The 25,842-nt window shown below is 50.6% G+C and overlaps 1 protein-coding gene across 2 annotated transcripts in view; it reads left to right on the top strand.

Annotated features, from left to right (window-relative positions):
• Positions 1-18,287, top strand: part of IMPA1 (inositol monophosphatase 1) — a 78,893-nt gene extending 60,606 nt beyond the window's left edge. For both annotated transcript variants that reach the window (XM_075353124.1, XM_075353123.1), the window contains exons 7-9: positions 10,528-10,636; positions 10,907-11,058; positions 17,420-18,287. In XM_075353124.1, coding sequence (XP_075209239.1) covers positions 10,528-10,636; positions 10,907-11,058; positions 17,420-17,538 — 380 coding nt within the window. In that variant the 3' untranslated portion in view covers positions 17,539-18,287. The remainder of the gene's footprint in view (positions 1-10,527; positions 10,637-10,906; positions 11,059-17,419) is intronic.
• The last annotated feature ends 7,555 nt before the right edge of the window (positions 18,288-25,842 follow it).

The raw sequence follows: 25,842 nt of genomic DNA, 5'->3' as shown, positions 1-25,842 counted from the left end.
CATTTTTTCTTGATTTTTAACCCCATAGCGACGGCCTAACGTCTCAAGACGTCGGAAAAACAGGGTACTTATTCTGTTCCGACGCTTTGAGACGTCAGGCCGGAAAAAGCTTGTAGCGCCCCCCAGCGACCGAAAATCTCGGGGGTTTCAGCTACCGGAGGTAGCTGAGACCCCCAAGATTATGAATCGGGGTGTTTTTTCTTTTTTGGACCCCGATAATGTGATCGCCGGTATTCACCGTATTAAAAAAAAAAAAATGGCAAATACTGATTTCTTTCTCATCTGACATGATCAAACATGTCAGATGATAAAGAAATATAAGCCCCTAGTGCCCCCAAAGCCCCCGGTACCGGAGAAATCAACCCTCCCCACCGGAACATCCAAAATGGCGCCGACGCGCGCTGAAAACTGCCGCCGGCTCTTCATTCATTTCCCTCTGATCTGAAATGATGAAACATTTCAGATTGGAGGGAAATGTCCGCCCCCTGAGCCCTCCTCCGGGACACCGGAGCTCTCTGGTCCCCCGGAGCCCCCTCCGATTCTCCAGAGCAATCCCACCTCCCCCTCCGGAGCATGCAAGATGGCGACGCGCACAGTAGCTCGTGGCCGCATTCATCCTCCTTCCCTCATTTCTGTCACATGTGACATGTCACATGCGACAGAAAAGTCGTCCCTAGGTCCTGCCAGGTCACCCCCCGTCAGCCCTAGCCCCTGGTCTTCCCCGGTACCTGGCTGCTGCTCCGGTCCCCACGATCACTCCGCCTCCTTCTGGAAAGCTGGCGGCGCATGTGCAGACAGCGGCTGTCAGCTAGCTCCTTGCAAGCAGGGACGCTGACCTCGCTGCTGCTCATACTGCTGTACTGTGGACCAGGGGAGCGTGAGTGCAGTAATCTGCAGCCACACTCCTCACATGGAGGGCCTGCTGTTCCAGAAAATGGGGGATACGTTCTCTCAGCATGCCCCTAATATTCTGGAATGAGGTTACTGCAGGTCACTCTGCCCTAGGTTGGACCGGGGCAGTATGAGTGCAGTATTCTCAGATTACTGCACCCACACTGCTCACAGGAAGAGCTTGCTCTTCCAGAAAATGGGGGATACGTTCCCTGAGCATGCCCCCCATATTCTAGAAGGTCCAGAACCTCCAAAATGGATTACGGTGGACCGGACTTTTTTTATTTTCAATAAATTGGTGAAAGAGGGAATGTTTTGGGAAGTGTTTTTTCAAATAAATTTTTTTTTGTCGTCTTTATTTTTTTTTCTATTACTGACTGGGTTAGTGATGTCGGGTATCTGTTTAGATGCTGTGACATCTCTAACCTCTGGGCTTGCTGCCAGGTGACATTACACATCTAGCATCAACCCCATTTATTACCCCATTTGCCACCGCTCCAGGGCAACGGGAGGGGCTGGGGCGAAGCGCCAGAATTGGCGCATCTAATGGATGCGCCACTTCTGGGGTGGCTGCGGCCTGCTATTATTAGGTTGTGAAAGGCCAAATAACTATGGCCCTTCCCACCCTGATAATACCAGGCCACAGCTGTCTGCTTTACCTTGGCTGGTAATCCAATTTGAGGGGGATCCCACTTTTTTTTTTTTTTTTAATCATTTATAAATAATTATAAAAAAACAGCTTGGGGTGACCTCCAAATTGGATCACCAGCCAAGGTGAAGCTGGCTATCAAAAATAGGGGGGACCCCACGTAATTTCTTTATCGTTCCTATGGGAGACCCAGACCATGGGTGTTTAGCTTCTGCCTCCGGAGGACACACAAAGTACTACACTTAAAAGTGTAGCTCCTCCCTCTGAGCTTATACACCCCCTGGAGAACCAGATCTAGCCAGTTTATCGCTTTGTGTTCAGGAGGCATACATCCACACATGCATTCTCATCTGATTTGTTTGATTTTTGGAAAGAGTTTGAAGAAAAGTGGGTCCAAGTCTGGACTCCCGGCATGTCCCTTCTCACCCCACTGTGTCGGCGGTGTTGTTAAGGTTGATTTCCAAGGCTGGAGCCTTACATGCCGTGCTCCTTCACCATCCCTCCTGGGCTCTGGCTTGAAGTGGGAGCCAGCACGGTCTCCATGCCTGGCAGGAGTCAGGTCAAGAGCTGACTCGCAAGATGAGGAGGATGCCCTCACGGGTGGCTCGGAGGCTATGTATCCCATCGATTTCTCTGAGGGTGACTCAGATTTTAGTGACTTGATTGCTTCTATTAATTCTGTACTGGATCTCAATCCGCCAGTCTCAGAGGAGCAACCCTCTTTGGCAGAAAAACATCAGTTTACCTCGCCTAAGAGAGTAAAGAGTGTGTTCTTTAACCACTCCAGTTTTCAGACCACTGTGACCAAGCCCAGGGCCTGCCCTGACAAACGCTTTCCAAAGCGTGGTTCTGATGATCGGTTTCCATTTCCACCTGAGGTGGTCAAGGAGTGGTCTCACTCCCCAAAGGTAGACCCTCCAGTGTCTGGGCTCTCAGCCCGGACCGTTATGTCGGTGGCTGACGGCACCTCACTTAAGGATTCCACTGACCGTCAGATTGACCTTTTGGCCAAATCTGTGTATGAAGCTGCGGGGGCCGCGTTTTCCCCGACTTTTGCAGCAGTGTGGGCTCTCAAAGCCATCTCTGCTTCTCTGGAGGAGATGCATTCCCTCACCAAGGAATCTATGCCTGAGATGGTTACCTTAACCTCTCAGGCTTCAGCTTTTTCATCTTATGCCATGTCTGCAATGCTAGAGGCTGCTCACCGCACTGCGGTGGCTTCAGCTAATTCTCTTGTTATCCGCAGGATTTTGTGGCTTCGAGAGTGGAAGGCAGATTCTTCTTCCAAGAAGTTTCTTGCTGGGCTCCCTTTTGCTGGTTCACGGCTGTTTGGTGAACAGCTGGATGAAATCATTAAGGAAGCTACTGGCGGGAAGAGTACTTCCATGCCACAAACCAAGACCAGGAAACCCGCCCAGGGTAGGAATCAATCGAGGTTTCGTTCCTTTCGTTCCTCCAACTGGTCATCCTCTAAGCCTTCCGCCTTGTCCGCTAACTCAGCTAAGGATCAGAAATCCAACTGGCGCACAAAAGCGCGTCCGCAGAAGTCCGCAGGAGGTTCTGCCACTAAGGCAGCCTCCTCATGACTCTCGGCCCGCTCCAGCCACGTCCTCAGTCGGTGGCAGGCTCTCCCACTTTGGCGACGCTTGGTTAAAGCAAGTCTCCGATCAGTGGGTGAGAGACATCATATCTCACGGCTACAGGATAGAATTCTCTTCCAGCCCGCCAAACAGATTTTTTCTCTCAACTCCCCCCTGCTCCAAGGCCGCCGCCTTCTCACAGGCCGTGGCATCCTTGCAGGCAAACGGTGTGATTGTACCAGTTCCTGCTCGAGAACGGTTCAGAGGTTTTTACTCAAACCTCTTCCTAGTTCCAAAAAAGGATGGTACCTTCCGGCCCCTCCTGGATCTCAAGCTTCTCAACAAGCATGTCCGGGTGCGGCATTTTCGCATGGAGTCTCTGCGATCAGTCATTGCCTCTATGACCCAAGGGGATTTCCTGGCGTCCTTCGACATCAGAGATGCCTATCTACATGTGCCAATCGCAGTATCACACCAGCGTTGGTTACGTTTTGCGATAGGAGAGGATCATTTCCAATTCGTGGCTCTCCCCTTCGGGTTAGCCACGGCCCCTCGGGTATTCACCAAGGTCATGGCGGCAGTGATTGCGGTCCTGCACCTCCAGGGGTTGGCAGTGCTTCCTTATCTGGACGACCTTCTGGTCAAGGCTCCATCCAGCGCAGACTGTCAGCGGAGTGTCTCGCTCACTCTCGCCACTCTAGTCCAATTCGGGTGGCTTGTCAATCTTCCCAAGTCCACCCTGACTCTGACCCAGAGTCTCACGTACCTAGGGATGCAGTTCGAGACTTTGCCGGCACTTGTGAAGTTGCCCTTAGTCAAACAGCAGTCTCTCCGGCTAGCGATGCGCTCTCTGTTGCGGCCCCGCCGTTATACCCTCAGGCGCCTGATGCAGGTGCTGGGTCAAATGGTGGCGTCCATGGAGGCGGTTCCCTTTGCCCAGTTCCATCTGCGCCCCCTGCAGCTGGACATTCTCCGCTGTTGGGGCAAGCGGCCTTCCTCCTTACACAGGTTAGTGGCTCTGTCGCCACGGACCAGGAGCTCTCTTCAGTGGTGGCTTCGACCCCTCTCCCTGTCCCAAGGGCGCTCCTTTCTGACTCCTTCCTGGGTGATTCTCACCACGGATGCCAGCCTATCCGGCTGGGGAGCGGTATATGTCCACTACAGAGCACAGGGCACTTGGACTCCGTCCGAGTCAGCCCTTTCACTCAATGTGCTGGAAACCAGAGCTGTGCTTCTACCTATCCTAGCCTTTCACCACCTGTTGGCGGGCAGGCACATTCGAGTCCAGTCAGACAACGCGACAGCGGTTGCCTACATCAATCACCAAGGCGGGACACGCAGCTGTTTGGCAATGTTGGAGGTCCAACGCATTCTTCAATGGGCGGAGGACTCCAAGTCCACCATATCTGCAGTCCACATCCCAGGCGTAGAAAACTGGGAGGCAGATTATCTCAGCCGTCAATCCGTGGACGGTGGCGAGTGGTCCCTGCACCCGGCAGTGTTTCAGTCAATCTGCCGCAAGTGGGGCACTCCGGACGTGGACCTAATGGCATCCCGTCTCAACAACAAGGTTCCGGTTTACGTGGCTCGCTCCCACGATCCTCAGGCCTTCGCCGCGGACGCTCTGGTTCAGGATTGGTCCCAGTTTCGTCCGTCCTACGTGTTTCCCCCTCTAGCTCTCTTGCCCAGAGTCCTGCGCAAGATCAGAATGGAGGGCCGTCGAGTCATCCTCATTGCACCGGACTGGCCCAGGCGAGCTTGGTATCCGGACCTGCTCCAACTGTCCGTAGAGATGCCGTGGCATCTTCCGGATCGTCCAGACCTACTCTCGCAAGGTTCGTTTTTCCGCCCGAATTCTGCGGCACTCAATTTGACGGCGTGGCTTTTGAGTCCTGGATTTTGACGGCTTCTGGTATTCCTCCTGAAGTCAGCTCCACTATGACTCGGGCCCGTAAGTCTTCCTCCGTCAAGATCTATCACAGGACTTGGAAAATTTTCCTGTCTTGGTGTCGCTCTTCCGGCCATCCTCCTTGGCCATTCTCGTTGCCGACCCTTCTGTCTTTTTTACAGTCCGGTCTGTAGCTAGGACTGTCCCTCAACTCTCTCAAGGGACAAGTCTCAGCTCTATCAGTGCTGTTCCAGCGGCGTCTCGCCCGGCTGGCTCAAGTCCGCACCTTCATGCAAGGCGCGTCTCACATCATTCCGCCTTATCGGCGGCCCTTGGATCCCTGGGACCTTTACTTGGTCCTCACGGTATTGCAGAAACCCCCTTTTGAGCCCCTTAGGGAGGTTTCTTTGTATCGTCTTTCTCAAAGGGTGGCCTTTCTAGTTGCCATAACTTCTCTCAGGAGAGTCTCTGATTTGGCTGCGCTCTCCTCAGAGTCACCTTTTTTGGTTTTTCACCAAGACAAGGTAGTTCTCCGTCCGACTCCGGACTTTCTTCCTAAGGTGGTCTCTCCCTTCCACCTTAACCAGGACATTTCCTTGCCTTCCTTCTGTCCGGCCTCTGTTCATCGCTTTGAGAAAGCGCTGCATTCTCTGGATCTGGTGCGTGCTCTCCGGATTTATGTGTCTCGCACCGCTGCGCTTAGTCGGTGCACCTCTCAAGCTTTTCAAAGCACACTCGACCAGAGCTGTCGGTGCCTCTTGGGCTTTTAGGCTCCAGGCTCAACAAGTCTGTCAGGCTGCCACTTGGACTAGCCTGCATACCTTTTCGAAGCACTACCAAGTGCATGCTCATGCTTCGGCAGATGCGAGCTTGGGCAGACGCATCCTTCAGGCGGCTGTCGCCCACTTGTGAAGTTAGGCTCCGCCTACTTCTTAGTTTTTTCTGTTTATTCCCACCCAGGGACCGCTTTGGAACGTCCCATGGTCTGGGTCTCCCATAGGAACGATAAAGAAAAAGAGAATTTTGTTTACTTACCGTAAATTCTTTTTCTTATAGTTCCGTATTGGGAGACCCAGCTCCCTCCCTGTTGCCTGTTGGCAATTTTCTTGTTCCGTGTGTAATCACCGGCTGTTGTCGTGGACAGAGTCTCCGGTTGTTCCGGTTCTTGCTCGGTTCTACTTGTGGGTGGCTTATTCTCCTTCAGCTTTTGCACTAAACTGGCTAGATCTAGTTCTCCAGGGGGTGTATAAGCTCAGAGGGAGGAGCTACACTTTTAAGTGTAGTACTTTGTGTGTCCTCCGGAGGCAGAAGCTAAACACCCATGGTCTGGGTCTCCCAATACGGAACTATAAGAAAAAGAATTTACGGTAAGTAAACAAAATTCTCTCTTTTTTTTTTAAATTATTTATTTATATTTGGGCTAAATACAAGGCACAACACAATGAAAGTCACTAACTGGCACCAGCTTAGAATATGCAGGGGGTAGGACATTATATATGTGTTAGACATCTATCCATCCATCGATCCTAGCTCTTTAGGCGGCTATGTGCCCACAATCAGGATTTACAGCATTTTGGATGCAGAGTGTTTTCACTGCGTCCATAACGCTGCGTTGTGCAGTACAAGCACAGTGGAAGGATTTTTAGAAATCTCCTGCCCACGTCACTTTTTTTCTCTGCAGCATAAACTGACCTGCGGCGCGGCTTCCTGAGCAGCAGGATGTCAATTTATGCTGCAGAGACTGAAGTGTTCTTCGAAGGAAGAATAAAGTCTGCAGCGGTCTGAACCCGGAGTGTATACACAGGTTGCTACGTTCTCCCGTGGACAACACTCACATCTCTGCATGAGGGCTCGCACTGCATCCTAGACTGTGTCGCCAGATTGTGGGCACATAGCCTAAAAGTGAGAAATTTGGTGCAACAGCAACATTTTTGTGAAGTACCTGTAGATTTAAAATTCTCACTATACCCCTGAATAAAGTGCTTGAAGGATCTAGTTTCCAAAATGGGGTCACTTGTGGGGGTTACTTCTGTACAGGTGACCTAGGGGTCCTGCAAGTGCGACATGGTGCCCACAATTTGTTTCAACTTTTACAAAATTTAAATCATGCTCCTTCCGTTCCGAACCCTACTGTTTGTCCAAACAGAGCTATTTTCACCACATATGGGGTATCACTGCGCTCATAAGAAATTGGATAACAAACTGTGTGCTCCATTTTTTGGTATTTCCTCTTGAAAAAGTGAGGATTTTTGTGCTAAAGCAACATTTTTCTGAAAAAGTAAAATCAAAATTTTCAATTTGACTAACTAAGGTTATGAAATTCTATGAAGTATCTGTGGGTTCAAATGCACTATACCCCTAGATAAAATCCTTGAGGGGTCTAGTTTCCAGAATGGGGTCACTTGTGGGGGAGCTCCACTGTTTAGGCACCTCAGGGGGTCACCAAATGCAACATGGCGTTCACTAATAATTCCTGCCAATTTTGCAGTCATACGGTGCTCCTTTCCTTCCGAGCCTTGCCGTGCACCCAAACAGTTGATTTCCACCACATCTGATGTATCAGCGAACTCAGGAGAAATTGCACAATACATTTTATGGTGCATTTTTTTTCCTGTTACCTTTGTGAAAAAAAAGCTACCTGGTTAAAATAACTTTGTGGTAAATTTTTTTTTTTTTTTATTTTCACGGCTTAACATTATAAAATTCTATGAAGCACCTGGGGGTTCAGGGTACTCACTAAACATCTAGATAAATTCCTTGAGGGGTCTATTTTCCAAAATGGGGCCACATGTTGGGGAGCTTCCCTGTATAGGCACCTCAGGGGCTCTCTAAATGCAACCTGGCGTTGATTCCAGACAATTTTGCAGTCAAATGGCGCTCCTTCCGTTCCGAGCCCTGCCATGCGCCCAAACAGTTGATTTCCACCACATATAAGGTATCGCCAAACTCAGGAGAAATTGCACAATAAATATTATGCTGAATTTTTGTCCTTTTACTCTTGTAAAAAAAAAAACTACCTGATTGAAGTAACGATTTTGTGGTAAAATGTTATTTTTTTATTTTCATGGCTCAACGTTACAAAATTCTGTGAAGCACCTGGGGGTTCAGGGTAGTCACTAAACATCTAGATAAATTCCTTGAGGGGCCAAGTTTCCAAAATGGGGTCACTTGTGGGGGATTTCTGCTGTTTAGGTACCTTAGGGGACCTCCAAATCCGACATGGTGCACGCAATCTTTTTCAGCCAAATTTCCTTTCCAAAACTCAAATATTGTTCCAAGCCCTCCCATTTGTCCATACAAAGGTTTCAGACCACAAGTGAGGTATCACCGCGCTCATAAGAAAGTGGGTAACAAACCTTGAGGTCAAATTTTTGGAATTACCTCTTGAAAAAGTGAGAAAATTGATGCTAAAGCAACATTTTTGAGAAAATTATTAAAATTTTCAATATGACAACGTAACGTTAACAAAATTTTGTGAAATACTTGTGGGTCCAAAATGCTCACTATACCCCTAGATAGAGGCCTTGAGGGGTCTAGTTTCCAAAATGGCATCTCTTGTGAGGGGTTTCTTCTGTTTAGGTACCTTAGCACAGGGTTCCCCAACTCCAGTCCTCAAGGCCCACCAACAGTGCATGTTTTCAGGATTTCCTTAGCATTGCACTGCTGTTGGAACCAGCACCTGGGCAGGTAATTACATTAACACCTGTGCAATACTAAGGAAATCCCAAAAACCTGCACTGTTGGTGGGCCTTGAGGACTGGAGTTGGGGACCTCTGCCTTAGCGGACCTGTAAATGCAACATGGTGCCCGCAATCTATTTCAGCCAAATTTGCTTTCCAAAATTCAAATATTGCTCCTTCTGTTCCGAGCCCTCCCTTTTCTCCAAACAGAGGTTTTTGACCACATGTGGGGTATCGGCGCGTTCATAAGAAAGTGGGTAACAAGTTTTGGGGTCCATTTTGTTGTGTTATTTCTTCTAAAAGTGAATAAATTTGGGTTAGAGCAGCATTTTTAGGTAAAATTTAATTTTTGCTTTTTTTCATTCCACATTGCTTTTGTTTATGTGAAGCACCTGAAGGGTTAATAAACTTCTTGAATGTGATTTTGAGTACTTTGGGGGGTGCAGTTTTTAGAATGGGGTCACGTTTGGGTATTTTCTGTCATCTAGGCCTCTCAAAGTCACTTCAAATGTGATGTGGTCCCTAAAAAAATGGTTTTGTAAATTTTGATGTAAAAATAGGAAATCGCTGATAACTTTGAACCCATCTAACTTCCTAACAAAAAAAAATTTTGGTTCCAAAATCACGCTGATGTAAAGTGGACAAGTGGGAAATGTTATTTTTTAACTAATTTGTGTGACACAACTCTTTGGTTTAACGGTATAAAAATTTCAAAAGTTGAAAATTGCTAAATTTTCAAAATGTTTGCCAAAATTATTTTTTTTTTTCATAAATAAACACAAATATTGTCCTAAATTTGGTACTAACATGAAGTCCAATATGTGACGAAAAAACAATCTCAGAATCACTGGGATCGGTTGAAGCGTTCCAGAGTTATAACCTCATGAAGTGACACAGTGGTCAGAATTGCAAAATTTGGTCTGGTCATTAAGGTGAAAATTAGCTCCGTCACTAAGGGGTTAATCATCCAATTGTTTATTTTTATTAGGTGTAGTTGTGTATATAAATCTAAATACTTTATGGAAGCACACTTGTTTGATTCTTGGTTATTAAAAAGTAACACATGATCTCTTTAGGCCTGTTCTGTGTGCTGGTATTCATCTCAAAATTACTTTTTGTATTATAGGCTTCTATCATTGCATATAATGCAGTGTGTCTGTGTGTGTCTGTGTGTGTCTGTGTGTGTCTGTGTGTGTCTGTGTGTGTGTCTGTGTGTGTCTGTGTGTGTCTGTGTGTGTGTCTGTGTGTGTGTCTGTGTGTGTGTCTGTGTGTGTGTCTGTGTGTCTGTCTGTGTGTCTGTCTGTGTGTCTGTCTGTGTGTCTGTCTGTGTGTCTGTCTGTGTGTCTGTCTGTGTGTCTGTCTGTGTGTCTGTCTGTGTGTCTGTCTGTGTGTCTGTCTGTGTGTCTGTCTGTGTGTCTGTCTGTGTGTCTGTCTGTGTGTCTGTCTGTGTCTGTCTGTGTCTGTCTGTGTGTCTGTCTGTGTGTCTGTCTGTGTGTCTGTCTGTGTGTGTCTGTCTGTGTGTGTCTGTCTGTGTCTGTCTGTGTCTGTCTGTGTCTGTCTGTGTCTGTCTGTGTCTGTCTGTGTCTGTCTGTGTCTGTCTGTGTCTGTCTGTGTCTGTCTGTGTCTGTCTGTGTGTGTCTGTGTGTGTCTGTGTGTGTCTGTGTCTGTCTGTGTCTGTCTGTGTCTGTCTGTGTCTGTCTGTGTCTGTGTCTGTCTGTGTCTGTCTGTGTCTGTCTGTCTGTGTCTGTGTATAATGAATACCTTTTTCAAACTATTTGCAAGTATGATAGGGAAATTGGTTTGAGAAGACAATTAATTTTTGCATTTCTTGGCTTCCAGATATCACAAAGTCAATGATTATTACCGAATTGGGATCAAATCGGGACCCTGAAGTTATGAAAATTGTTCTGTCCAACATGGAGAGGCTGCTGTGTATTCCAATACATGGGTAAGCGAGTGTGTGTCTTTCTGGCCTCCGAATCCTGTGGTGACCCATTGGTTTTTCACGAATCCGTGTGGAGATCCAATAGAAGGCTGGTGCACTCCATTTAGATATTGACAGCAGCGGCCAGCTCTCGGGTCCAGCCCTGGCAATTAAGCACAGATACCGGCTATGTGTGCCATGCTCTCAGCTCAGTGACTGATATTTTTGACCTGGGTCATTAAAGGGTTAATCAGTATTTAAAGCTATAATGCACATTTTTCTTCTCTCCTGTAGCATCAGGGCCGTGGGCACAGCTGCTGTAGATATGTGCCTGGTGGCTACAGGAGGCGCTGATGCTTATTATGAGATGGGGATCCATTGCTGGGATGTGGCGGCTGCGTCAGTCATTGTCACGGAGGCCGGAGGGCTTGTGCTGGATGCAGAAGGTTTGTATATCTGTGATGTCCAAACCTTGTGGCTTTCCTGACTTGTTTGTTTAGTAAGTACTTGCAATCTTCGAGAAATAACTATATTGGAGCATCTTTTCTTGGAACAATAGCACAAAATAAATGACAAGAAATTTTGGAATAAAGGCCCTGTCACACACAGAGATAAATCTTTGGCAGATCTGTGGTTGCAGTGAAATCATGGACATATTGTTCCATTTGTACACAGCCACAAACCTGGCACTGATTGTCCACAATTTCACTGCAACCACAGATCTGCCATAGATTTATCTCTATGTGTGACAGGGCCTTAATTCTCTGAATAATTCTACAATGTGGTGTTACCATTTCCCTTGTCACAGGCGTGTGTCCCCGCACTGATACTGTCAGCATTGATTGGACAGTGTCGGTGTGCGGACCCCAACTGGTGAAACCCAATTGTCAGATTCATAAGTGGAATGGTAAAATCTAGTGTTCTAGATGCTCCAGAGTTGTGTAATCAGTGCATGTCCCATGACTGGAGAGTTGCCCATATGGTCACATAACCTGCCTTGTACATTTTCTGGGCTATACATGTGCCCTGCACCTGAATTGTCTACTTACATGTGAATATAAGGCTGGGACTATAGAGTGACTTTGGCCCACCATAGTTCTTCATTGCTAAAGTTGGCCAGGTGTTGTTGCTTCATTGCATCTTAAAGGGAACCTGTCACCAGATTTGGTGACTATAAGCTGCGGCCACCACCATTGGCTCTTATATACAGTACTAGAAGGTGGCCCGATTCTACGCATCGGGTATTCTAGAATTTACGTATTGTGTAGTTCATGTATGATTTTTGTTATATAATATGTCGCGGGCGGGGAGGAGGGTGTCAGCACACCGCGCTCACCCCTTCTGCTCGGGTCCAGCTGCTCAGTGGTGGCTCGAGCCGTAGGCCGGATCCCGGGGGTTTTCCTCGAGCGGCGCTCCTCGCCCGTGAGTGAAAGGGGGTTTTGGGGTGTTGGGATAATGTCCGTGACGCCACCCACGGTTGTGGTGATTTGTAGCACCACCGCTGCTTAATACGGGGATCCCGGGGATGGTGATATGGAGCAGCCAGGTGTTGTGTTGCCCCTCCGTGGGTAGGGGTTGGTGATCCCGGGGCCCGGTGATGGCTTGTGAGGTGCAGAGCCTGGTGGGCGCAGGGACGCGGGGCAGCGCTGTGCCTTGCGGCACGGTGGTACTCACTCAGCCTGAGACACGGACACAGTTTGTACGGTAAACCAACGGCTGGTAGGACGGTCCCACAGACGGCTGCTTTGCTTCCCCGGTAGGTGACGGTGATGTCCCTCTTCCTTGCACCTGTATGTACGGATGGTTGCGATGGGTCCCCACCGGTAACCCGCTCCCCGGCTTCAAGCTGGGCCGGAGGAGCACTACACTTTGCCCGCAGGCGCTGGCCCTCAAAGACTGGTGCCCTGGCGGTGGCGGTGCCTCTGTTGTACAGGTTGGACTGTTGCCTTCAATCGGGACTTGGTTGTTGGGGGAATCTACGTCCCCTTCACTGACTGATTCGGCAAATTTGGCGACTCCTAGCCTTGCCGGGGTCCGAGAGGCCCCTGCCCTGGTGCTGACTGTCCTTCGGAACACTGCTCCAGACCACCGGGCACACAGCCAACGGGGTCCTTCCAGGAACTTCCAAACGGTCCCCCTTCGGACAGTCACCGCCGTCGCTGACCTTGCTGTGCTGGCCCTACACAAAGCTGGGCTCTCAGGCTTGGCACACTCTCTGCTCTGTCACCACTTCTTGCTTTCCTCCTTTTCCACTTTTCTGTTGTTTACTCTAGCCCTTCACTGGACTTCACTCTTCCCCTGCCCGGGGCTATCTGCCTGACACTTCCTGCCTCCAGAGCTGTGAGCTCCTTGGTGGGCGGAGCCAACCGCCTGGCCCACCCCCTGGTGTGCATCATCAGACTCCTGGAGGAAGGCAACAAGGATTTTTGGTTCAGCTTAGGTGTGCCTACCTGGGGTGTGGGGTGTGGTGGTGTGTGACCTGTGTCCCCTGGCTTGCCCAGGGCGACACATATATATATATAGATGTTGTTGTGTGTAGTTACCAAGTGTTTGTGTAGGGGCTGTACATGTTCTGGGTGTTGTCTGGGTGTGACGGGGGGTGAGAGCGGTGTTGTATGTGTGTTGCGTGTGTTGCGTTGTTTGTGGAGCGCTGTGTGTCTGTAGCGTTGTGTGTGTGTGTTGCGCGGTTTGTGTGTGTGTGGTGTGTTTTGGGGGGAGGTATGTTTTGTGCAATGTGTGTGTTGTGCGGTATGTGCGTATATTTGTGTGTGCCGTGGTGTTTGGGTGTTGTGTGTGTGCAGCGTTGTCTGTGTGTGTGGGTGTCTGTGTAGGGCAGTTGTTTGTGGTTCCCAGTGTGTGTGTGTGTGGTGTGTTGTGCAGTGCGTGTGTGTGTGTGTGTGTGTGTGTGTGTGTGTGTGTGTGTGTGTGTGTGTGTGTGTGTTGGGGGGAGGTGCGCACTCCCAAACGTGCTCCATCCCCCATGCAGCGCACTCCCCATCGTGCTCCATCCCCCATGCAGCGCACTCCCCATCGTGCTCCATACCCTATGCTGCGCACCCCCCATCGTGCTCCATCTCCCATGCTGCGCACTCCCAAACGTGCTCCATCCGCCATGCTGCGCACTCCCAAACGTGCTCCATCCGCCATGCTGCGCACTCCCAAACGTGCTCCATCCGCCATACTCCGCACTCCCCATTGTGCTCCATCCCCGATGCTGCGCACCCCCCATCATGCTCCATCCCCGATGCTGCGCACCCCCCCCCATCGTGCTCCATCCCCCATGCTGCACCAGCATCAGCCTCTCTGCCCCCAGCATCAGCTTCTCTGCCCCCAGCATCAGCCTCTCTCCTCCCAGCATCAGCCTCTCTCCTCCCAGCATCAGCCTCTCTCATCCTAGCATCAGCCTCTCTCCTCCCAGCATCAGCCTCTCCTCTCTGTCCCCAGCATCAGCCTCTCTCCTCCCAGCCTTCCCCAGCATCAGCCTCTCTCCTCCCAGCCTCCCTCCTCCCACCCTCCCCCAGCATCAGCCTCCCTCTCCCAGCCTCCCCCAGCATCAGCCTCTCTTCTCTCAGCCTACCTCTCCCAGCCTCCCTCCTCCCAGCCTCCCTCCTCCCAGCCTCCCTCAGCATCAGCCTCCCTCTCCCAGCCTCCCCAAGCATCAGCCTCCACCAGCATCAGCCTCTCTCCTTCCAGCCTCCCCCAGCATCAGCCTCCGCCAGCATCAGCCTCTCTCCTTCCAGCCTCCTCCAGCATCAGCCTCCCTCTCCCAGCCTTCCCCAGGATCAGCCTCTCTCCTCCCAGCCTCCGTCCTCCCAGCCTTCCCCAGCATCAGCTTTCCCCTCCCAGCCTCCCTCAGCATCAGCCTTCCCCAGCATCAGCCTCTCTCCTCCCAGCCTCAGCCTCTCTCCTTCCAGCCTCCCCCAGCATCAGCCTCTCTCCTTCCAGCCTCCCTCAGCATCAGCCTCCCCTTCCCAGCCTTCCCCAGGATCAGCCTCTCTCCTCCCAGCCTCCTTCCTCCCAGCCTCCCCCTCCCAGCCTCCCTCAGCATCAGCCTTCCACTATCAGCCTCCCCAAGCATCAGCCTCTCTCCTTCCAGCCTCCCCCAGCATCAGCCTCTCTCCTTCCAGCCTCCCTCAGCATCAGCCTCCCGTTCCCAGCCTTCCCCAGGATCAGCCTCTCTCCTCCCAGCCTCCTTCCTCCCAGCCTCCCCCTCCCAGCCTCCCTCAGCATCAGCCTTCCCCTCCCAGTCTCCCCCAGCATCAGCCTCCCCAAGCATCAGCCTCCACCAGCATCAGCCTCTCTCCTTCCAGCCTCCCCCAGCATCAGCCTCCCCAAGCATCAGCCTCCACCAGCATCAGCCTCCCTCGTCCCAGCCTCCCCCAGCATCAGCCAACCCCCTCCCAGCCTCCCCCAGCATCAGCCTCTCTCATCCCAGCATCAGCCTCTCTCATCCCAGCATCAGCCTCTCTCCTCCCAGCATCAGCCTCTCCTCTCTGTTCCAGCATCAGCCTCTCTCCTCCCAGCCTTCCCCAGCATCAGCCTCTCTCCTCCCAGCCTCCCCCAGCATCAGCCTCTCTCCTCCCAGCCTCCCCCAGCATCAGCCTCCCCCAGCATCAGCCTCTCTTCTTCCAGCCTCCCCCAGCATCAGCCTCTCTCCTTCCAGCCTCCCCCAGCATCAGCCTCCCTCTCCCAGCCTTCCCCAGGATCAGCCTCTCTCCTCCCAGCCTCCGTCCTCCCAGCCTTCCCCAGCATCAGCTTTCCCCTCCCAGCCTCCCTCAGCATCAGCCTTCCCCAGCATCAGCCTCTCTCCTCCCAGCCTCAGCCTCTCTCCTTTCAGCCTCCCCCAGCATCAGCCTCTCTCTTTCCAGCCTCCTTCAGCATCAGCCTCCCCTTCCCAGCCTTCCCCAGGATCAGCCTCTCTCCTCCCAGCCTCCTTCCTCCCAGCCTCCCCCTCCCAGCCTCCTTCAGCATCAGCCTTCCCCTCCCAGTCTCCCCCAGCATCAGCCTCCCCCTCCCAGCCTTCCCCATGATCAGCCTCTCTGCTCCCAGCCTCCTCCAGCACGCCGTGCTCCTCTGCCGACACTCACACACCCGATCGCATCCACTCACACACACCCGATCGCATCCACTCACACACACCCGATCGCATCCACTCACACACACCCGATCGCATCCACTCACACACACCCGATCGCATCCACTCACACACACCCGATCGCATCCACTCACACACACCCGATCGCATCCACTCACAGACACTGACGACATCGCACATACGCGCTCACACTCACAACATCCGGAGATACCACATGCCTCTGGCCATGTGATCCTCCGTCAGGTCCTGGAAGGTCACAACAGCACAGTATCGAGGCCGAGAAGCAAGCGATATCGCCGGATGCTGTGAGTGTGTGGATGTGAGGTGTGTGTGAGGTGTGTGTGAGGTGTGTGTGTGAGGTGTGTGTGTGAGGTGTGTGTGTGAGGTGTGTGTGTGAGGTGTGTGTGTGAGGTGTGTGTGTGAGGTGTGTGTGTGAGGTGTGTGTGTGAGGTGTGTGTGAGGGTGAGTGTGATCTGATGTGTGTGTATGTTTGTGTGTGTGCTGTTATGTGTGTGCGTGTGGATCTTCTGCCGCAGCAGGACCTTGATGCGCTTGTAACCATGCGAGCATGGTTACCAACGTATCCACACCACTCCCGTGCGAGCGGGAGCTAGCGTGCATTGCGTGAGGGGGGCGGGGCGTGGCGTGGCCGAATTGCCAATGCCTGCAGGGTGCCGGGGCGAGAGGCCAATCTGTGGGGGGGGCGGAGCCTGGGCGAGCGGCTGGCCAATCCGTGTGGGGGCGCAGCCTGGATGAGCGGCCAATCCGTGTGGGGGGGCGGGGCCATGGCGAGCCCAGCGGCCAATCAGCTTTGTGTCACCGTAAGGACACAATTTTGGAGCATGACAGACAGACAGACAGACAGACAGATAGACAGACAGACAGACAGAATAAGGCAATTATATATATAGATTCTAATATGCTGTATATATAAGAGCCCAGGCCACTGTGTAGAACGTAAAAATGACTTTATAATACTTACCTAAACGGTCGGTACGGTGCAGACTGGTCAGATGGGTGTCTCTGTTGTCCAGGTGCGGCATCTTCTCTTACTGCCATCTTTGTCCTCCTTCTTCTGAAGCCGGGGTACAAGACTCATCCTAAGTCATGCGCACAGGCCGGAATTGAGGTCCTGCGCAGGCGCACTACAATACTTTGATCTGCCCTGCTCAGGGCAGATCAAAGGGCATCTGCGCAGGACCTCAATGCCGGCCTGTGTGCATGACGTAGGGCACATCATGCACCCCGGCTTCAGAAGAAAGACAACAAAGATGGCCGAAAGAGGAGGCGGTGGTCCCGGACAACAGAGACACCCATCAGACCCGTCTGCACCGTACCGACCATTATAAGAGCCCACTGGTGGTGGCCACAGCCTATAGTCACCAAATCTGGTGACAGGTTCCCTTTAATACAAGTGATTGGTGTCCCATTGTGACCCCTGCAGGTACTGCCACAAGCAAGTCCAAAAAAAAATAAATCTTTGAAGGTCCTCCTGTAACTTGCTTGTTATGGGCACAGTACCCTCAGGGTTGTAATCCGATACCCATTCCCTTATATTGTACTATGATGTAGCAGCGATTTCTAGAACACTTTGCTTGTGTGACAGGTGTTGCTACCATAGTCGTGCTGTAGCCCAGCCAAACTGCTGCAGTTTCTGATAATAGCAGGTAATTTAAAAGCTTTTCAGGACCTTCTATCCCTGTGTCTTGTAGGAGGACATTTTGACCTGATGTCCCGTAGAGTGATTGCTGCGAGCAGTAAGGAAATCGGAGAACGTATCGCCAGAGAACTTCAGATCATACCAATGGTGCGGGACGACAGCAAGGAGTAAAAACACATTTCTTCTATATATGCACTTTAAATTTTAGAATAAGACATTTGTGGACTTCATGGAGTTATCTAGTTTCTGCGATCACATACCATATTTTACAGGACTGAGTTTTGTTGCCATTTATGACCAGTGAACGCTGCAGCCACTCATTATTTCCATGTGGCCTGCTTGTGTCGTCTGCACCCCAGGACTAGGAGGACCAATGCTGTATCTGTGCTGGGATAGCCGGGAAAGATGAAGCGCATCGTTATACTGCACTTACTGCTGTGTTTTGGTTTCTTTTTTTCTTCTTTTTTAATTGGTTAACTTCCTTTTTAAAGAAGAATTTCAGTTCCATGTACAGAATTTTTCAAGAACTCTTATATTTATGCCCTAAGCTCCTGTAGCCACTGTTTGCTGGTTTTTATTATTGGGATATCCCTAAGGGGACTATGGTTTGGGGTAGGTGACTTGTATGCAGGGTTCCATGGTTTTTGAGTTTCCAAAGTATGTTTAAGTGCAAAAAGCCTTGCAAAGAAAATGTGGCTAATTGAAGTGATCTGAAGACTGGCAGATGTCTCGTAGGGTTGATTATGCAAATTGTATTCCTAATAGATTTGTCGCCCGCTCCAATGCAATCCTCAGTGAGCGTCTTACGCCTTCACCAATTGTACTGTACCTCTTATGCTGCACTGACCAATCTCTGTGTGTGTGCCACACTGAAATAAAAATGTATTTAATTTTATTAAAGTTGTTAACAATGTAAATGTTTAACTATTTTGGGATTAACCCTTTAATATGTGTAGTCATCTCCTCTGATTAGGTTAGGGGACAAGTTGTTGATCTATAAGATGTAATGACGCACCCGGGACATTGGGTGGACAGCATTGCCGATCTCCGAGGAAAATCTTAGAGCCGCAGCTCTATGATGTGTCTTATCTGGAGGTGAAGGGTTGGTGACCGGCTAAGTGGGGAAGACCCCTATCAGAGCAGTCTTATATCTTGTAGCATAACTGTCTCTCATGCTGCGTTCTTGGGTATGATTCTTGGGCTCATTACGGTTTTTTTTTATTTTTTATTTTTAAAAGCAATGCCTGCTGTAGCTCTTGGGAGTCCTATATGGTCTAAAGACATAACTCTTACCATCGGTATGAGCTAGACTGGAAATGTTTATTCCACCACAGCTGTGTGTGTAAGTACCGTATTTTTCAGATTATAAGACACACTTGTCCTCCCAAAAATTTGGTAGGAAAATAAGGGGTGCGTCTTGAAACCCGAATGTAGCTTACCAGGGGGTGGTGAAAAGGGGTCAGCGGCGGGCGGCTCTGCTCGGTGTGGCAGCAGGCGGCCCTGCTCTTCTAGGCTCTGTGCGGCGGCGGGTCGGCCTGGTCAACTCTGCGAAGCTTTGGGCGGCGAGGCACCGACCATTCTGAAGATGACGGCGGTAAGGACTTTCAAATAATTGCGTCCAGAGTAGGCACGTGTGCAGATGGCTCAAGCTCTCATCTGCGTACACACTGACTGCGGCCGCCATTTCTTTGAAGCTTTCACCGCTGACATCTTCAGCATGGTGGTGCCTCACCGCCCGCAGCGAGCACCAGCATTGTACAGCGCTGATTGCCCCCAGAATAGTGCAGCGCCGGCTGCCCCCCCCCCCCCCAGGATAGTGCAGGGCCGGCTGCCCCCCCCCCAGGATAGTGCAGGGCCGGCTGCCCCCCCCCCAGGATAGTGCAGGGCCGGCTGCCCCCCCCCCCCAGGATAGTGCAGGGCCGGCTGCCCCCCCCCCAGGATAGTGCAGGGCCGGCTGCCCCCCCCCCCAGGATAGTGCAGGGCCGGCTGCCCCCCCCCCCCCCAGGATAGTGCAGGGCCGGCTGCCCCCCCCCCCCCCAGGGATAGTGCAGGGCCGGCTGCCCCCCCCCCCCCCCAGGGATAGTGCAGGGCCGGCTGCCCCCCCCCCCCCAGGGATAGTGCAGGGCCGGCTGCCCCCCCCCCCCCCCCAGGGATAGTGCAGGGCCGGCTGCCCCCCCCCCCCCCAGGGATAGTGCAGGGCCGGCTGCCCCCCCCCCCCCCCCAGGGATAGTGCAGGGCCGGCTGCCCCCCCCCCCCCCAGGGATAGTGCAGGGCCGGCTGCCCCCCCCCCAGGGATAGTGCACGGCCGGCTGCCCCCCCCCCCAGGATAGTGCAGGGCCGGCTGCCCCCCCCCCCAGGATAGTGCAGCGCCACAGCCCGCAGTGAGTAACTGGGCCCCTCTGCACCGCCACCGTACTCTTATACCGACCCTGCCACCTGTAATCCCTGCTGCCATCCCACCTTTCCCACCACCAAATTATAAAACTGACCCCCATATTTTTTTTTTTTTTATATCTCTAAATTTGGGGTGTGTCTTTATAATCCGGTGTGTCTTATAAAACGAAAAATACGGTAAATACTTCACTTTCACATTTAAAATTTTGTGGTTCTGACTAAAGCAAAGGGCGACCTGTCAATGGAAAAAAAGACTGCATGAAATCATTGTCACTTTGATTTGCCAAATTAGATCTTGGAGCTGAGAACATCAGCATGGCTGTTAGTCTCATTGTCCCTTCCTAAATATGTTTACATTTTAGGGTCTATATAATGTCCTTAAAAACCAAATCAACCACCGTTGCTCCAACTGGAGATCCAAGTTTCAATAGTCTTGCGTCTTCTGGGCTGTAACATATAGCCACGGTACAGCCGTGTGTATGGGAAGCAGAACCGGCGCACAAATGAGTAGAGTTTGGCCCTGTGCGCACTTACCGGATTTTGCCGCGGATTTTTCGCGGATTTGCTGCATGTTTCGCTGCAGAAAATGTTCATAACATCTCTGCAGTGAATCACCAGCAAAACCTATGGGCAAAAAAAATCCTGTGCGCACTAGACGGAATTTGACAGCTGCATGTTTTGCTGCGGGATTCCCGCAGCAAAAACAATTGCATGTCACTTCGTTTCCGCACATCGCTGCGGGATTTCACTCCATTGACTCCAATGTTAATCATGAAATCCCGCAGGGAATAACGCAGGCAGCAAATTCTGTGCGGTTCACTGCGTTTTCCTGCGTTATTCCCTGCGGTATTTCGCGGTTTACCTCCGGTAATGTACATCGCTTGTCTGCGGTTTTGCAGGGAAGTGATGTCATTACAGGAAGAGGAAGCAAAGCAGAGTAAACAAACACAGATCACACACACACAGACATCACAGACATAGATCACAGACACAGACACATAGAACACACATAGAAAGAAAACGTAAATATAGAAAACAAAGAACGTGGGCTCCGCTGTATATTTACCGTCCAGCCGAGGTAAACACACAGCGGCGGCCCGGTATTCTCAGGTTGGGGAGGGCGAGGGGCAGGGTTAATGTCCCCCGCCTCACTCCCCCTCCCGCAACCGAGAATATCAGCCGCAGCTGCCCCGGGACTGTCGCATCCATTATGCGGCAGCACCGGCGTGTCCCCGGCTCTTCCTGCCGCCGAGTAGCAGTGGCGGTCAGGGTAATACAAGGGGTTAATGGTGGCGGATCGCCGCCATTAACTCCAGGCTTGATCATGGCAGCGTCTATGTGACAGCTGACATGATCAAACCCGTAAGTAAAGTGAAAAAACACACAGAAAAATCCTTTATTTTAAATAAAACAAACAAGCCTCGTTCACCCTTTTATTAACCCCTCCCAAAACAAAGCTCCGGCGTAATCCACAGCTCCGGCATCCTGCGCTGCTTATATCCAGCCGCGATAGACACAGCGCTGAATGAATGCAGCCTCGCAGCGAGACAGCAGAAGTAATTACTGGTCATTTCCCACGGCCGGTAATGTGAACTCACTGCCGACCGTGGGAAATGCAGCGATCTATCTATCTATCTATCTATCTATCTATCTATCTATCTATCTATACTTCTGTCTCTTTATCTATCTATCTATCTCAGAGTGAAATGATTTTTTTTTTTTTTCCAATGTGCTTTATTGCATTGAATGCAATAAAGCACATCCCAACCCGCACGCGGCAAAACCGCGGCAATACCGCGGTAAAACCGCAGCAAACCGCATGCGGTTTTCGGGTGCGGTTTGCCGCGGCTTTTTACCGCGGGTGCAGTAATCTTTGAATACCTGCGGAATTTTCTTGAGAAAATTCCATTTTCTAGTGCGCACATAGCCTTTAAAGGGTAACCGGCAAAATGCATATTCTTTGGCTGATCTCTGCAGTCATTTTTAAATGTAGTTGTTTGCAAAAAATCCCTTAATGTATTCAATGTCGGTACCCATCAACATTTCCATTAGGAGTATGTTTTTTTTTTTTTTTTTTTTTTTTTACTTTTTACAAAGTACAGTTAAAAATACACCACAGTAAAGGGAACGTGTCACCAAGATCAGTGACAGATCTGATTATCATAATTGGCTATCTGTAGCTCTAAAGCACTGCTCTCTTTTAGAAAAAACATTGTTTTGACACTGGGGCTGGGTAGAAGCCGGTGTATGGTTATGTTAAAGGGAACCTGTCACCAGATTTGGGGCCTATAAACTGCGGCCACCACCAGTGGTCTCTAAAGGCCGCTTTACACGTATCAATTTATCGTGCATTCGCATGTGCGATCGCACCCGCCCCCATCGTTTGTGCGATATGGGCAATTTGTTACCCGTGTCGCACAAAGTCGGTAACCCCCCGTCACACGTACTTGCCTCCCGAACGACCTCGCTGTGGGCTGCGAACATAATCTTCCTGAAGGGGGAGGGACATTCGGCGTCACAGCGACGTCACACAGCGGCCGGCCAATAGAAGTGGAGGGGCGGAGATGAGCAGGATGTAAACATCCCGCCCATCTCCTTCCTTCTGCATTGCCGGCGGCCACAGGTAAGCTGCAGTTCATCGTTCCCGGGGTGTCACACGGAGCGACGGGTGCTGCCTCGGGAACGACGAACAACCGGCGCGCAGAAGGATGTTCGTTTTTTTTTTTTTTTTTTTAAAATGAGCGACGTGTCAAACAGCAACGATAAGGTGAGTATTTTTGTTCGTTCACAGTCGCTCGTAGCGGTCACACGCTATGATATGTCAAACGATGCCGGATGTGCGTCACTTACGACATGACCCCGATGACATATCGCCCGATATATCGTAGCGTGTAAAGCGGCCTTTATATACAGCATTCTAACCTGCTGTATATAAGAGCTCAGGCCGCTGTGTAGAATGTAAAAATCACTTTATAATACTCGCCTAAATGGTCGGTTCGGTGCAGACTGGTCGGATGGGTGTCTCCGTTTTCTGGGTGCGGCGCCTCCTGTTTGAGCCATCTTTGTCCTCCTTCTTTTGAAGCTTGGGTGCATGACGCGTCCTACGTCATACACACTCGCCGGTCCCGTGCAGGCGCACTACAATACTTGGATCTGCCCTGCTCAGGTCAGATCAAAGTTCGCCTGCGCAGGACCTCAATGCCCGCCTGTGTGTATGACATAGGTTCCCTTTAACATCTCAGTGCTGCATCTCTGTTACTGATTGTTATATTTATTGGGATAACTAGAATGCCAAAAATAATTCCCTATTTTAAAAATATCTTTATTCAGTCATCTCTTTAAAAACTATCAATACAGTGCACAAACAATAGCCACTAAGAGGTGGATAAATAGAGAGGTAGGAACACGTGCGCCACTCGAGGATGTTTTTTAGAGGATTTTGATTAGGCAGGGGCGGGCTAATACGCTCCCTGTTAAACTTCCCCCACCTACCAGCAGAGTGTAAACACCCTAATACTCAGTGCCCCCCGCTCCTTGGCGGCTGTCCCTCACTGACCCTCAGATCCACAATAAACTACCACCATCACCACAACAGTGTTAGTGCAGTGTGCAGGTCACTTAAATGTCCAAAATATACGTAATATACGTCTTTAGGTCAATAATTATCAAAACATACTGTTTTTTGTATACAAGGATGTATATTATAACTACCAGAAACCATCATCACATACACAATAAGAAGACTGATGTTCCAATACCAGTAGATCAAACATCCCACTATTCATACCTCATGATAAATAGACATCAAGTTATATCCTATGGCACATCTATAATAGCACACTGCAGATATTAAATGCAATACTCATCACTCGTCCCATCCCAACGCGTTTCTCCCTCAGGGTGTCTGGGGGTCCATCAGGAGATGTTCTATATTCTCCGGCCACACAATGGATATCCGGGTATAATGACCGGTGGAGTCACAGGTAACCTCAAAATTGAGGTCTTCTCACGGATGGTGCCAGATGCAATGTCTCACCATGCATTAAACCACCTCACTTAAATAGCCTCTTTTTGCCCCCACCATTATATGGTTTGGCTAGAAATGTTTGAGAGGCTTCATCTGCCCGGCTCGCTATGATTGACAGGTGTCTGCCCTACAAACAAGTCATAGTGCATAAGGTTAGAAGACAGGTTTATTTTAAGGAGTATTGTAGAGCGAAGTCTTTATTCCTGCACCGCCATGGCTTCAAACTCTTCTTGCGGCACAACTCATGGCTTTATATCTCGTAGTCTGGGGATCAGTGGGGGTTGCAGCTGTCGGGTTCCTGGTGATCTAGCATTAATCACTAGTGTCGAGCGAGCACCACCATGTTTGGGAGGTCTGTACTTCCAGTTGGACGCTCAGATGGAGGTTTCTAGTGTTCCCGAGTATAATGGAAGTCAATGGGGGGCTCGAGCATTTTTCTGGAAGATTTCCTGGAAAAATGCTCACGTTCCCATTGACTTTCATTATTCTCGGGTACTAGAGTCATGCCCATCCAAACATTAAATTGCTCTTAACGAGTAACCGAGCATGGTAGTGCTCACTCATCACTATTCATCACCTATCCAGGGGATGGACAACGAAGAGTAAAGGGGGCTTTACACGCTACGATATCGTTAATGTTTTATCATCGGGGTCACGTCGTTGGTGACGCACATCCGGCGTCATTAACGGTATCGCAGCGTGTAACACCAGCGACCTTAAACGTCCTCCAAAGTGGTGAAAATCGTTCACCATGGAGAGGAGATCCTAAATGATGTTGTTCCTGCGGCAGCATACATCGCTGTGTGTGACACCGCAGGAGCGAGGAACATCTCCTTACCTGCGTCCCGCCCGCAATGCGGAAGGAAGGAGATGGGCGGGATGTTCGTCTCGCTCATCTCCGCCCCTCCGCTTTGATTGGCTGGCCGCTTAGTGACGTCGCCGTGACGCCGAACGCACCTCCTCCTTGTGGGAGGGATTGTTCGTCAGTCACAGCGCCGACGCCGACCAGATAAGTGCGTGTGACACTGCCGTAGAGATAATGTTTGCTGCGGCAGCGATCACACGATATCGCATGCATGACGGGGGCGGGTGCTTTTGCGTATGATATCGCTAGCAATTGCTAGAAATATCGTAGCATGTAAAGCCCGCTTTATTCCAGACAGAATCATTTTAAAGTGCACCAATCAGCAGGCTTTTCCTTTATAATCTAAAGCCTACTTTACACGTTGCAATTTCGCATACGATATCGTATGCGGTTTGCAACGCCCCTATCGTATGTGCAGCACGTTTAATTTGTTGAACGTGCTGCACAAACTATTAACCCCCGTCACACGTACTTACCTTCCATACGACCTCGATGTGGGCGGGGAACATCCACTTCCTGGAGTGGGAGGGACGTTCTGCGTCACATCGACGTCACGCGGCAGCCGGCCAATAGAAGTGGAGGGGCGGAGCTGAGCATGACGTAAACATCCCGCCCATCTCCTTCCTTCCGCATTGTGGGCCGGGAGCCGCAGGACGCAGGTAAGATCTGTTCATCGTTCCCGGGGTGTCACACACTGCAATGTGCGCTACCCCGGGTACGATGAACAATCTGACGTTCAATTCTAGAGAAATGAACGATGTGTATGCGATGAACGTATTACCGTTCAATCGCACGTACCTGTCACACACTGCAATGTACCTTACAATGCCGGATGTGCGTCACTTACGTCGTGACCCCGCCGACACATTGTAAGATACATTGCAGCGTGTAGAGCGGGCTTTAGGCTAGTGCTGTACTGGTACTATCAAGGAAAACACATCAAGGAAAAAGACTAATGTTATACATATTTCATCAGAATCAGATGGGTAAATACAATGGGCGGTGAAAATAGCTCAAATGGGGCTGACATAGTTAGGCCTCATATATACAAAACCACTTAGGGAGCTGGATTCATAAAATAAGGTGCAAAACTGATGGATTCATTCAATCCGGCAGGGGACAGCGGGCCAAGGACGGCGATCCACCGGGTCTCACATTGTGCTAGGCGCTTCTTTTAAATTGCCGCCCC

This window comes from Anomaloglossus baeobatrachus, chromosome 6, assembly GCF_048569485.1.
Source record: "Anomaloglossus baeobatrachus isolate aAnoBae1 chromosome 6, aAnoBae1.hap1, whole genome shotgun sequence".
Taxonomy (NCBI): domain Eukaryota; kingdom Metazoa; phylum Chordata; class Amphibia; order Anura; family Aromobatidae; genus Anomaloglossus; species Anomaloglossus baeobatrachus.
The sequence above is the reverse complement of the archived record's forward strand: the minus strand, read 5'-3'. Positions and strand labels throughout refer to the sequence as shown.